At 30.1% G+C, this 15,162-nt stretch overlaps 1 protein-coding gene across 2 annotated transcripts; it reads right to left on the bottom strand.

Annotated features, from left to right (window-relative positions):
* Positions 1 to 879: 879 nt before the first annotated feature.
* Positions 880 to 3,694, bottom strand: LOC107873054 (staphylococcal-like nuclease CAN2). 2 transcript variants are annotated; one of them, XM_016719758.2, is made up of 9 exons: positions 3,035 to 3,694; positions 2,589 to 2,644; positions 2,355 to 2,469; positions 2,162 to 2,275; positions 1,884 to 2,071; positions 1,757 to 1,813; positions 1,505 to 1,664; positions 1,355 to 1,423; positions 880 to 1,270 (listed from the first exon to the last, which is right to left on the bottom strand). In XM_016719758.2, the coding sequence occupies exons 1-9, from the start codon at positions 3,152 to 3,154 to the stop codon at positions 1,166 to 1,168; spliced, it is 984 nt and encodes a 327-aa protein (XP_016575244.2). In that variant the 5' UTR covers positions 3,155 to 3,694; the 3' UTR covers positions 880 to 1,165. The 2 variants fall into 2 exon arrangements, with proteins under 2 accessions (XP_016575244.2, XP_016575245.1); XM_016719759.2 differs by lacking the exons at positions 880 to 1,270; positions 1,355 to 1,423 and having other exon boundaries at positions 1,617 to 1,675; positions 3,035 to 3,542.
* Between the last annotated feature and the right edge of the window lie 11,468 nt (positions 3,695 to 15,162).

Consider the following 15,162-nt stretch of genomic DNA (forward strand, 5'->3'; position numbering starts at 1 on the left):
ATTCCATCATTTGCATTACTTTCAGCAGACATTTTGCTGTCACAAAAAGACAACCAATTTAGTATGTCGGAATACTAATCTAAAGTTTTAAAAACTTTAAACACCAACTTGCTTCTAGTTTAACGTTGAAGTTTTTATGTTCTTCTAATCATCAATCGAATAAACTTTAACTCATGATGACGATTTTATATCTTCAAATCACTATTAAGTTCAAACGGAGTAGAAAACAACAAGCTTTAATCTCCAGAAATCAAACAATACAGATTATGAAAGTACTTTATTTATAAATTGTGAAAAAAATTTCACCAACCAAGCACAATTTTTTTCCCCAATAAATTTCTTAAGATTGTTATTCTGAATACAAAAATCTTTATGTTTCAACCCCAACTTCTATACTAAGTTCAAGAACAACTTTCAAGAACTAAATGAAGTTACAACAACTTCAAACACAAGTCCAAATAAATAATCAAATAAACTATCCAAATGAAGTGTTTATTCAAATTGCACCTATTCATTTTTCATTCACATCTCTTAAAAACCCAACACTGAACCTACTGTTCTAATCTCCATGATATTTTTTCATTGAAGTACGCCAAGTCCATAGTGTTATTTTGTCTGTCTGGACTGTTACAGCAAATCATCTTGAAAGAGCAACTCACATCATTTATCATTAGTTGATTTTCTTTGTCATGGTGGTTTACTGGGAAGAAAACTGAAAAGGTGATTGTTCTTTGTTTAGTTCGTCAACCCAGCTTCAGTGGATTTTGCTTCCTTTCAAGTCGTGATGTTTGTTTGAGAGTTGTCCATTTGCGGCAAACATAGTAAATTTTGTAGTTTATCTTTAAAGAGGAACCCTCCTGTGAAATGACCACGAAAAAATAGGGAAAGGAAAAGTTTTGATGCTAATAGACATAGAAACAAGCACCTGATAAGGAAATATACATATACAACAAGGAATGCACAATTACACACTGATTTTTGCTTCCTTGGAGTTAAATTACTAGGAGATGTGGCTTCTTCATTGCACCTCCTAATCTATATCAACACAATTTAATCTGGTTTGACAATTGAATATAATGTTACTGTAGCTTCCTCATGCTTTTGCCTTAGGTGTTGGAGCAATTATTTTTCAGGAAAACCATGGCTCTGTTGAATTAGTTGTTATTCATGAACATTGGTTTTCACGTTTCTGTTTTCTCCACTCCCATGGCATTTCAGGATTTCTGGCCGCCCACAAGCCAATTCGTTTTGCTCGAGCTTCTTTCTCCCACTAAAACCATAAACAAAAATATTTAGAAAAATTGCCTTGGTCCATTTCTTTTTTTAAAAGAAACATTTTTGAAATGCAGATTACCTTTTCAAACTCTGGTCGCTTGTCATATGTGGCATAGTGCCAGGCCAAACCTTTCTTCAACATCACTTCCTACATGAGAAGCCAACTTAGAACTGGAAGACCCTTAATTGAATAACTGGGAGACGAAAGCACAATATCAGATTTCAATACCTGTGCAAATATGCCATTGCAGTATATGTCCCCTACACAGCGGCCATAACGATCCTGGTCAAAAACGAAGACTCTTAAACTCTTACCCTGGACAACTTTAGTCAGTTCTTCCTTCGCCTCTTTACCATATGGCATTGCACTTTCTGGTGCATCTATCCCCCTGATTAAAATCTTCATTCGTTATTTACCAATTTGATATAAATAGCAGAACTAACTTTTTTAAGAAAAAAAATCAAGGAAATGTCTTAATACCTTAATCTGATCCTATATTTTCGAGCAAGAACTTCTTCATGGTTCACTGGTATCACCCTGTGACAGAATCGCAATGAATTGGGTGAATGAAAGTTAAAAGAGACAAAGCTATGCTTGTGCAACTGACCTGTATCCTGAATCTATGATCTGTTTGTGCAGTTCATCTGCTTTTTGATAATTCTTCTGAGCCCTTGCTTTTGATCTTTCAATTGCCGCAGCTTGCACATCTCTGGGGAGACACGATGACTCTCCAGGATCTGTTGTACTGACATATACAGTTACTGTATCTCCGTCTGCCACAGCCTTCGCATCCACCTAGCACACACATAAATACTAGGAGCATTACACTAATTTGCTGATTCAGAGGCTAAAGTAAGTTTCAAAATAAGTTATTAATATTATTACAGGGAGAGTATGCAATTCAAACTTGAGTCCTTGTGGGTGTGATGGAGGAGCGCCATCACTAGTTAGTTCTACTAGGGAGTGAGGAAGAGGCAGTCCATAGAAAGCCAGTAACCCCTGAAATCAAATATCAAATCTATGACAATTTTGCTAAACACTAAAAAAAGTAGTGGGAAATTTAGTAGAAAGTTACAACCTCAACATCTGCTTTCTGATGTCTCTTCAAGGTCTGGATGACCAGCCTTGAAGCTTCTTCAGGCGTTTTAGGGGGAGGCTTTGTTTCTCTCCATGCGTCTGAAAGTTTCTTATACCTTCATTTATCACCAAAAACGTACAAGTTAGGAAAGCAATCTTATAGATCAAACTAGAGTACATAGAACAACAGCTAATCTTGATAACTACCAATTCTGTCAGAGAAATAAATTTTTACCAGTTAGCTTGAGCTTTCTTGGATGATACAACATGCTTACTCAGTCCTTGAGGAACCTAAGGGAAACACAAAAAGTTGTTAAAAATTTTCTCAGAATGAAACTAAAACTGAATTAACATTGTTAAGTATCCACATCGGAAGAGGAAAGGGTTCCTTCGTCTCCTCATAAGGCTTGGACAATTCTTTTTCTCATTAGTTAGCTTTTGGGGTGTGAGTTAGGTCCAAGATTAATTTTAACATGATATCAAAGTCAATCCATTCCAAATATTTGTTCACCGATGGTGGCCCCATATATATTGAGTCCAAGACTAATTTTAACAAACATAGATCTCAAAATTGCTAAAGAAAACAATTTTTGGACCTTAATTGAGCAATTGGTAGAAGAAGAGCTGACGTTGTTGATGACAAAACAGAAAATTGAGGTTCAAAAGGAGAGTAGCAATTACCTGGGAGGTGATTTCAAAGTTGTAGAGATCGTGTGCTAAAGCTGAAACACCGGGCTGATAATCAGTGTCTGTTGAAGGTTTGCAGCAATGACCATACAAGAATCTTAGAGCATTTCCCATTCTCTGGATCTAAAATTATTATCGTCTCCAAGCAGAAAGGTAAAAGGAAGAAGAAGCCGATTCAAGATTATTATTTATTACTTCCTCAGTATCAAAAAGAACATCTATTTTCACTTCTAACTTGACATAAAATTTAACAAAATAAAATAAAAAAATTAAATACATTAAATTAAAATTATGTCAAATATATCAAAATATTCTTTAATTTTATTATCTTAAATATACTAGGTGAAAAGTTGAAATTAAAATATTTCAAAAAAAATAATATTCTTTTTTCAAACGAATTAAAAAAAATAAATCATTCTTTTTTTAACCGAGAATGTGTGATGTTAGGGGAGAAGAGGGATTAAGCTTTTAGGTTAGAAAAAGAAGAAGAATGGTAAGGAATCTTTCATAACGTATTGTGTTTTAATTGGTTTAAGGATACGTAGTATCTACACTTCAATCTGATGTGGCCCCCGGCTCTGCGTCAACGCCTCAACGGTACTGTGCCTTGCTACATTCCGTGTCAATTATGCGCGTATTTTTTTAAGTTTGGTTCTATACGTTACTCCCTCCATTTCTTTAAAAGTTAAATAACATAACTCTCATCATTTTGAAGTATAATTAATTTTTCTTTTTTTTAATTAAATTTTTTCTCTCCTTATTTTTATTTATAAGTTGTCGATCATATACATTACTAGTTATGTATGTGAACTAACTAATTTAGCTGTAATTAATAAAATAAAATATCGATCTTAAATAAATAACACAATTAATGTTATATTTATGAAATTGTGATTTATGGATCCCTTAAATTCAGTCACAGATTTTAATTTTAAAACTTTGAAAAAACAAATCAATTTTAAATATTAAAATTAGAGATTGAGGAATCTCAGGTTGATTTTGACAATTGCATCCCCTATAATAATTTACATTGCAAATCAAATTAGTTTAATATACAACAAAACTTAAATAATTTTTTTCAACACTTGAAAATATAAGCAATGCTTAATATTCATGCCTAATATTCTTTCATATACATAACATTGTTATGTATATAGGCTGAAATAAACATAACTCAGTTTGTCTAACAGAGCCATATACATAACTGTATTACATATAACACTGTTAATGCATAACATATACATAACTCTGTAATGTATATGTTCTAAAAATATAAAAATCCAACAGTGTATGTTTCATACATATACATAACAATGGTATTGACCAAATTGACTCTTCTTATAAGATCAATTTATGTCCACCTAGTGTTGAAACCAATATGTTGAATGAAAGTACACCGACTTGTGAAAATGGTGTTGATCAACTTATATGTGAAAATTCTCCACCACTTGAGTGAAGTTGGTGTTGATCAACTCAAGTGAGTGAAGGATGTGAAAATATTGGTCAACAAGATAGGAGTGAACCTGTGAGCTTAACCTTTGATTCCAATGTTTGCTTAGCTCATAGGGATAATATTGTGCTTGAAACCTCTTTGAAACTTGATAATTATCTTTTAGAGGGTGCAGAACTTGCATGTTCCAAATCTGCCAGCGGGATAGATCATGCTCTCTTTAGGTATAATGTCTTGTTTGAAGATAATATAAACACTCCAAATGAACCTAGTGGTGAAAATGATGGTATAGCTTTCCTTAAAGGCTATAGCCTATATGCTAACCCACTATCGCGTGACAATATTCCTCCTAAAGATGGAAATCTCTTTTAGAAAAATGAGAGCACTCTTAAGGGTAAGGAATGTGTAGTCCTTCTTGAAAACCCAAGGGCAAAGGTGTCATTGACTCCTTGGGGTAATATTTCTAAATGTGCATCCTTGCTTGACAAACTTGTGCTTAAGTTACATGAATCCCAACTTGTGAATGCCAAGTTGTCTATTTGCTTGAAAGAAGGAATGTGTACGTGCTTAAATGCTTTGTCTTCATCCGTGTATGTTTTTACATTTGATTCCTTCTTATATTATCTCTTTGTCTATGATGACATCCAAACTAATTTTGGATTTGTTTTACGTAGAGGTAGGAAATTTGTTGGTATGTCTACTTATGTAAGTGATAATTCTATATGGATCTTTTGAACTTTAGAACAAATTGAAGCACCTGTTGTGGTCTCTTGAAGAGGTAAAAAGGCAATTGTGTCTTACGGCTCACGAGATCCTAATTCTACTTTTTGGACCGAGTGATGCCATTAGGACCCTTGTAGCTTCTTTATCTCTTGGTGGTTCCCGTAACCAAATTCTTTGTGCATCTTTTATTGAGTTTTTAATATTCAATTCAAAGGCTCCTTGGTTATATTTGAAGTATGTGCAACCTTGGCATGATGAAATGATTGTATATGCTAATTCTAACCCTCATGCCATGAGAATGTTATTCTTGTTTATCCTTTTCTTAGTTTTGCAAAGTATGGATTCGATGTTGAATCTTTTTTAAGAAGGGGAGGATGATACGAGTCAAATGGCCATCTTAGCTTTTGATGACATCTTTGGAGGCTAACACATAGATACTCAAGACTTGCTTTGGTCACCACGAGGATATAAGAACATGCATGGAGGATCCATTTTGAGCATACCATTAAGTAAGGCTGTGTGTGGAAGATTGCTTGGAGCATTAAAGACTTGAGGACTCATGATTTTGGACAACACTTAATGGTTCATGATTTTGGTCACCTTTATTAAGGGTCTTTTGGTCACTTTATTTTGTCCAAATACACCTCATGGCCGCCCCCTCCTCATTAAGGGCATTGTGGTCATTTTGTCTTTAATTATGTAATAAGACTATATATATTCCCTTATTAGGTCTTTCCTAGTTAGTTTTTGATTGATGATGAAATTTTGAAAGACTTTGAGAGTTTCATCTCTCTTAGAGAGAGTTTTTAGTGTAGGGTTTGGAAAAGCCAACTTTAGTATAGGTCTTGGAAGAGTTGATATTGTACGTTGTTTAAAAATGGTAGTTGAAAGGTGAATTTGATTCCCTTAGTGGTCACCGTAAGAAGATTGGTGTTTTGAATTTACAAGTATAAGGGTCTTTATATTTGATACACGTTTGGGTTCTTATGTTTTCGTAAGTTCTTATGTCATCTTGAATATTCTTTATTTTTATGCATTTGTTGTGTTTCTTGCCTCGTGTTTGTGTTGCTGCCATTGTTGTTGGTATCTCATTCTAGGTTTCACTCATTGTTGTTTTTGGCTGTTGTAGCTAGTTGTTGTTATTACTATCGGCTTGCTTGTGTTTGTTGGTTATTTCCTTGTTGTTCTTGGATGGTTTTTGTGTTTTGTGGTCATTCCGTTATCACCAACCCCTAATCATCTTCTCCAAACACCTTAATCATCTTCTTCAAACGCCCTTCCCTCTTCCTATAAACAGCCGGCCCCCCTACGAATCGTCTTCTACATCTATCCCCACCCCGAATTATAAAATTTTTCTCCAATAATTAAGTAGAATAAAATTTGAGCAAGGCACAATAATTTTATGGCGCGACACATCATTTTTATCATTATCAAACATTTTTACTTTTCTACTTTCTTGTCCTTCTGTCAGTGTCATTTTCTTCAATGTAAACAAAAAATAAGATATTCAACATATTCAATGAGAGTAAAAAAAATAAGATTATGTAACAGTAATAATGAAAAATAAAAAAATTCCATCCACCCCAAAAACAAATTTTTTCTATTTTTGATTTTTTTTATCCAATTGAACTTTTATTGGAGAAAATATGTTCATTTTTAATGCTTGAAAAGAAAAGAAATGGTTACAAAAATATGATGCTTATTATTTAATCTTCATGAATCTCTAAATGTGTATTTAATTTTTAAACCTCTCCCAATAATTATCACCATTAAATAAGCTTAAGATTGATAAAAATGGTGGCTAAAAATAAAGAAGAAGGTATAAATTAATGGAGATGAGTTAATATATTATTTGTGGCCAATTCAGATGTCACATCAATCGAAAAAGGACTTCCACGCACCTTCACGTAGGTGTAATACATGCACCATGCTAACTCAGCAAAAGGTGTCAAAATGACACACTCGTATGCTATATGAGGTGCCAAAAGTGAACAGCATCCACTTAAAGTGCCAAAGTGAAAGATGACGCCAAGTTGAGGGGCCTGACAATGTGTTCTGCCAAGTAACAATAAATTCCATACATATGTATATGGTGTGACATAAAAACTCTCGGCAATGTCAAATTTCATACATATACGGACCTTTTTTTTCTTTCTCTTTTTTCTTTTCTTCCAACAAGAATGATATCATCAGCAGTGTTCAAACTTTCTCGTGCATCTTACTACGTATAAGACAAAGACATTTAGTATCATAACTAACATAGCTACTATCTTATACGAAAAAATGAAACAAAGATGCTAGTATCTTATTTTGTCTTACATCAATACACTCAAACAAATCAAATTTAAAGACTCAGCGCAACAACTTCTCTGTGCAAAAGTAGTAGTATCATAACTCGTCTAATTGTACTATTTCATTAATTTGGTACTCTCAAGTGAAGGTCGGCCCCTTATCAATAGAATTTTATAGATATCACAAACAGAAGGATCAATATATTATGAAAAAATTACAAAAGATCACAACTTTACAAATCAGTCATAGCGGCTAATTTGGGAGATAAGTGAGGGAAGGGGGGCAGTTTCAGGTAGGGTTTAAGGTTATTTTTGTAGGGTTTTTATTAATTAGAAATAGGGATTTGAGAAGAACATTAAATTCAAAATTTTAAAAATTGAGGTTCCTTGATTATACATACCTTCCAAGAAAATAAAAACATGAGAAGGGGAAAGTAAAATTATGTATATGGATTATAGAGAAAAAAATTGTAAATATTAAATATTTGTAATTAGTTTGAAAATTTGAAAATTTGTGTAACAAAAGAAAGTAAAAATGTGATTTTTTGTAATTTTTTCTTCTTTTGCTTTTTATTCGTCCATTAAAAACACTGTTAATAAATCTCTTACTTCCTCCATTCCTTTTTTATTTATTCTATGTATTCATACACTCTTTAATAAGTATCTTACTCCTATAAAACTAAAAGTAATTTTACCAATATATTTATAATTAAATGTACCTCTTCCAAATCAATAATGATTATATTTATTAAACAAGGACATAATAGAAAAAAATTGTTTAAACAATTCTTGAAAGATTGAAGGAGCAAATATTTAGGAATATAAGTACAACCCAAATAAAAAAATAAAAATATTATAAATGTATTTATATTATAGGGAATGTCTATCAAGATCAAGTTGATATCTATTAGAATTTGAAGTATCTGTCTTTTAGTCAGAAATTAGGAGTATTTTTCCTTATAAATAGAGGAGTTTGTTCATTATATTATCAATATAATGATCTCTCATCCTCAAGAAAAATAAAGAATTCTCCCCTCTTCTCTCTCTATTTATTCTTGTTGTTCTTTCTTTATATGTCATAACACGTTATCATCACGAGACTCTATCGTCTTAAATTTGAAGGCTAAGGTATTATTTTCTTCTTTTCATATTGCTAATAATCTTACAAAATCTGATTTCATTGCCTCGAGAAAGAACTACCTTTCATGGGTATTGAATGCTAAAATTCACTTAGATGCTATGGGTTTTGGAGACGCCATAAAGAAAGGAAATACATCATCTAATCAAAATCGTGCTAAGGCTATGATTTTCTTGCGTCATCATCTTGACAAAATTATGAAAATTGAATACCTTACTACTAAAGATCCACTTATTTTGTGGATTAGCCTAAAAGAAATATTTGACCACTTAAAGATGATCATCCTCTCAAAAGCACGATATAAATGCATGCATCATGAAAATATAATGTTGGGTTCAAACCTCATCAATTTATGGCCTAAGATGTATTCATATTAATATGAATAAGACATTGAGTTTGAACATCATGATGATAAGATGTTGGGTTTATGTCTCATCGATTTATGCCTAAAACGTCTTTATATGGGTAAGACTTTGAGTTTGAATCTCAATGTATCATATTGATGATATTATGATAGCTAAGGCAAAATAATGTATTTTTAATAAAAAGTCATGAAATATGTCTCATTGAATTTGCTCCATTCTTGAAGTGAATGTGGTAGCAATATATGATATATGCCTCTATTTACTCCTGAAATAGCAATATCATAAAAGAGGCTATAAGCTATCAGAATTTGATTGGCTTAAGGCGCGATTATGTTTCATTCCTGGGGAATGAGAAGCTTATTAATGCAAATGTGCACTTGATTGTGATGGTATCACAATTCACCTCCGAATAAGGCAGAATAACTGAGAAAAGCTATTTTAAAATTTACTTTTGAAGTAGTAAATTCGAAATTTTATTCATGTAATAGTAAATCTGAAATTTACTAAAGAAAAAAGACACATATCATAGTAAACTTGGAGTTTGCTAGAATAAAAGTTCATAAGTTGACATGAACAATTGCGACATCCCAAAGATGTGAATACGAAGTATTGAACATATATTGAAGAATTAAAAAAAAATCTTCATTACTTTTAATGTTGCTTGTTCTCATGATAAGTTGGTTGGACCAACTAATTTTGGGATTGCATCCCTTAAAATCTGAAAAGTATAAAAGGTGAATACGGGCCCGTTCACCAGTCATGTGATCTATTAAGATGCATCGATATAAGATGATCACTTGTACATTTATTGTCAACCTGTAGTTTGACAATCATAAAGTTGCTTGCTCAATAAAATTGAGTTAAGAACATAATTTTCAGATTGTGGAATCAAGACAATTTATCTTGATGATGATAGTTTGGCATTGAATGCCTTCGATAAATATCTAAACCATTGGTAATGAGAATAAAAATTCATGAATTGGTCTGAAATATGATATGTTGCATAGAAATAACACTTGTATGCATTAGACCAATAAATTATAATTATTTCTTCCCTCTTAATTGGTTTAAGGTCAGGAACCAATTATTTTATCTAATAGTTTTGATGTGCTGTATACGATTAATGAATATACCATAATGCACAAAGATGGATTCCTCAAAGAAGATGGAGGATGTATGTTAATTTTCCTAACATAAGGAGGAGATTATAAACAACTATGAAATATGTTAAGAGTTATCATCAGATCCTCATTCAAAATATAATTTAAGTCAAATACCAGAAGCATCTATTGACTCAAATTTAATCTCATATTTAAGTTGCAAGTGCTCCTATTTTGTTTTTCTGAAGGACAAAGTCTACGCATGTGTGAAGCATGGTAGACCAATCGATTCCAAATGAAATAATCCTTGAAAAATACAAGGAGCAAATAATCATAATAAGAAGGCAATGTGCTCTTGAAGAGCCTATGACATAACACTTCATGAAACCTTATAAAAGATTCAAGTACCTGAAAATAATGAAGTGATGAGATCTCAAAATGTTATGTCACATTGCGAACTGATACAAAATGAGAAACCGTCGATGATACCTTTAATACAATATTGCTACAATATTGTGAAGGATTACAAGGATCCAAATTCTACATTTATTTAAGCATGCAGATGTAGAAACATTATCAACATGAAAGGATATATCTCGGTAAGAATAAAACTTATTTGACTTGCAGTTCAGACACTTGAAGATGTCACACATGAAATGCTAAATATTGTCACTTGACAATTTATATGAGAACTTTTGAGGATTCAAAATGTTTAGAGCATATAAAAGTTTCTGGGAAACTTATTTATAATCCTTATATTATATAAACTTATAGCATGAAAATTGTTGGAACTCTTGGAGAGTTTTCAAAAGCAATAGATTATTTGCTTAAATGAGAAACATATCGAATTGGATTGATCCTGAAGTACCATATCTTAGTTAAATTAGTGTACTAATGTATCTTTCAAATAATACAAGATATAATATAGTCTTTCGGTTATTTTGTTAGCAAGATATATTCGTGTTCCTACTAGGAGACATTAAAATGGGATAAAAGACATGAGCTTATTTTATTATAAAGATTTTAATCTCGATCTTATTAATTATGCTGATGCTGGGTATTTATTTAACCCATATAAATCTCAGTCTCAAATATGCAATTTGTTCACATATGGAGATATTGTCATAGCTTGGTGATATACAAAGCAGTCTATCATAGCCACTTTATCGAATCATGCTGAGATAATAGATATTCATAAAGCAAACCGAGAATATGTATGATTGAGGTCCATGATACATCTCATTCAAGAAAAATATGATTTGAAATGTGACAATGCACCCATAATTTTACGTGAAAATAATGCAACCTGCATAACACATCTTAATGGAGGAGTCATAAAAGGAGAAAAAATGAAGCACATATCGTCAAAGTTTTTCTATACATGAGATCCAAAAGAATGGTGAAATTAACGTGCAACAAATTCGTTCAAGTGACAATGTGACTGATTTATTCACCAAGTCTCTTTCAATTGCAACTTTCAAGAAGATGGTGCATAAGATCGTGATGCAAAAGTTCATTGATGTTCTCATCAGGAGGAGAAAATACGCGTTGTACTCTATTTTCCTTTCAAGGTTTTGTCCCACTGGGTTTTCCTTGTAAGATTTTTAATGAGGTAACCTATCTGCGTATTGTTAGAGATGTGTACTCTCTTTCCTTCACTAGATTTTTTTCCACTGGATTTTTTCTAGTAAGGTTTTAACGACGCACATTATCTATCAATTAGACATTCAAGGGGTAGTGTTATAAATGTATTTACATTATAGTGAATGTCTATCAAGATCTATTAAGATTTAATTGATATCTATCAGCATTTGAAGTATCTGTCTTTTAGTCAGAAACTAAGAATATTTTTTCTTATGAATAGAGAGGTTTGTTCATTATATTATCAATCTAATGATCTCTTATCCTCAAGAGAAATAAAGAAGTCTCCGCTCTTCTCTCTCTATTTATTCTTGTTGTTCTTTCTTTATATTTTATAATAAAAAGGAAATAAAGGAAGTGCTAATGTAATGGAGAATGACCTAAAATATCTCTCAATTAGGAGATTTTGCATAATATTACCCTTTGTTTACCTATTGATCTAAAAGTGCCATCAATATTAATCTGCTGGGTCAAAATGCATTATTTCTACACTGATAAGATGGACGGAGAGCAATTATATCAAATATAATTGATCAAAGGGCATTTTAAGCCCTTATTATTTAATTTTTTCTTTTTAAATAAAGAAACCCTTATTAATTAAACAATTCAAAATTACTTAAAAGAATACTTTATAAAAAACATAAAAAATCCATCTATGACCCATATTTGACCAGACGTGCCTGAAAATAGTATTCAAAATTCATTAATTGTTTGATTGTTATGATATATATCAATTATAGTGCATGTCTATCAAGATATATTTGATGTCTATCAGGATTTGATGTATTTGTCTTTTAGTGTGAAAATAGGAGCAAATTTCCCCTGTAAATAGAAGGGTTTCCTTCATTGCAAATCATCCTTCAAGGGAAATAAGAATTACTCTCTATTATCTATTATTCTTCTTCTCTGTTCTTTCTTGTTTTATAACATTGATATTATTGTATTAGTCTATTTTAAATCAATCGCTAATTTAATAGCGCACAATTTCTTAAGCAAAAAAAAAAAATCTATATATACAATATTGGATTAATTATTTCAAGTCACAACAATATTTTTTAGATTACATTATATAACAATAAATTAATATACGTATCCGCACGATGCGTAGATAAAAATATTATTTCTAATTTTTTCATATTGTGATGTTCGAGCATTTTACATCATATTACCTTAAATAGAATTCAATTATCATATTGTTGCTCAATGAAATAAATTAACAAAAATCAATTATCATATTGTTCCTCAATGAAATAAATCCCCACCCAAAAATCCTTCCCAACACCCCCACAATTCCGTATCCAAATTTATATAGATAGTGACAATGAAACATAAAATATTGAAAACTTTTATGTTATATTTTATTTATTACGTTGTCATTATTTAAATTTATTAACTCAGTAATATTGATTTTTAATAGCTTATCACTTGCCTTAGTGTAGTTACTAAGTGCTCTTTTGATTAATATGAAATAGATATTTAAAATTTAAAATTTATAGATAGTAACATATGTATTATCTAATTACCACATTATATTCTCAAAGTTAGTTCAAAATGTTAACCCCCACCCCCACTCCCCTATCTTTACATTTTTTTTCTACTGTATTTAATTATTTTCTTTGTACTGTGACATTTATGTTCTTGCTTATTTCAAAACATATAATGCTAATTTAAAAATTATATTTTAATATTTATTCAATTCATTATTTATCAAAATATTTAGTTACAATTTATCAAAATTTTAGAACATGGTATGTATAATTTAAGAATCTGCTGATTATAGTTAAAAATATTTTCTTATCTGAACAGGAAGTCCCATCCTTCAAAGATTTTACACTATAATTATATTTTATTTTCTAATTTTGTCTGACTTATAGTTAGTGTTATTTATACTTGTAAACAATTTATCATTTTGCTTCATATCCTTACTTATTATTTATTTTTGATGTTTATAAATAAATATATTTTTAAAATTTTTGAAATTTAATTTATTTCTTAACTTATATGGTTCATAATATTTTCACTATTTGAATTTATTTATCATACCTTATTTTAAATTATAGATTTATATTACTACAAAATATAAATAGAAATATAATTTGAGTATTTATTTTAAATTATAATTTTATATTATTATTATATATAAATAATAATATTGGCTGAGTGTTTATCTATTTATATAATTTTTCACTCTTTGAATTTGAATACTTATTGTTTAAAATTCACCCTAAAATCTTATTTAAGCTAACCACTTCACGTCTATTGGAGATAATTTTATTTTATATTTAATTTTAATTTATTTTAGTTTAGATTTAAAAAATAATAGTTACATTTGTCCCTAGAATTAAAAAGAATTCAATATTGTACGGAACTATTCAAAAATGAATGAAAACATACTACTTGTTATATAATATAAACAACGCGCAAAATTAGTAACAAGACTTTATTCATAAATGTAAATTACAAGTAAAATCATGAAAAGAATAAATAAATTGAAATGTCTAAATACCTGCAAAATTATTTGTAACAACCTTAGAAAAAATAGATATGTAAATGTGGTATTGTTTCAGAGTTGTTTTATGCTTAAGAAAAATTTATTCGCTCATATACAAATATATTTACATTCATTCTTTATGAAACTGATCTTGTAAATCTCCTTTATATATTTTGAATCTCTATTATACATGTTGATTTCTCAAATATTCATTTCGTATTTTTAAAATATTTCCGTACATCATATCTGTGGAGACTTCAAATTCCTTAGATTCATCTCAGACAAAAAATAAATATAATGTTAATAATAACTAATAATAATAATAAAATAACTAAAAAATAAATTAAGCATAAAACATACCTTGATAGTTATTCGAAGAAATTTGATGATGAACATCATCTATAGTCTTTTTATCCATGATAAATACATCTATGATAAAAGATTAACACAATATTAAATAATAATAAATAATTAAGAAGTTAAATTAAACATAAACAACATACATTGATTACTACTCAGAGAAATCTGATGAACATTACTTATAATCTCTTTATTCATGATAAAAATTACTCTATAACAATAAATAAATATATATTAAAATAAAATTATATATTCCACATAAGAGATTATTGCGAAGAAATGATAGTCTATTCAATTAAATAAAAGACATTCCACAAATATACCAACAAAAACAAACAACTATAACAACTAAGTCAGAAGTTCATTCCATACTGTCCTTTTGAGTGTATCTTCCTTCAATGCTCATTAAAAAAATTCTAATATCGTCATTAATAATAAATTCTCATCACTTTTTGTGATATTATTTTCTAAAGAAAAGTACTAATGATATTGCACATAAGTATAAGATAATCGAAGAAATGCATAAACTTATATATTAAAAGAATAGACATGAACAAAATCAA

This window comes from Capsicum annuum, chromosome 6 (assembly GCF_002878395.1).
Source record: "Capsicum annuum cultivar UCD-10X-F1 chromosome 6, UCD10Xv1.1, whole genome shotgun sequence".
Taxonomy (NCBI): Eukaryota; Viridiplantae; Streptophyta; class Magnoliopsida; order Solanales; family Solanaceae; genus Capsicum; species Capsicum annuum.

Excerpts from the sequence above, each read along its gene's own strand:
- LOC107873054 (XM_016719758.2), bottom strand. The coding sequence starts at position 3,154 with ATGGGAAATGCTCTAAGATTCTTGTATGGTCATTGCTGCAAACCTTCA. Across the intron at positions 2,470-2,588 it reads AAGAAAGCTCAAGCTAACTG|GTATAAGAAACTTTCAGACG; the intron begins GTAAAAATTTAT and ends TGATAAATGAAG. Across the intron at positions 2,276-2,354 it reads ATCAGAAAGCAGATGTTGAG|GGGTTACTGGCTTTCTATGG; the intron begins GTTGTAACTTTC and ends ATTTGATTTCAG.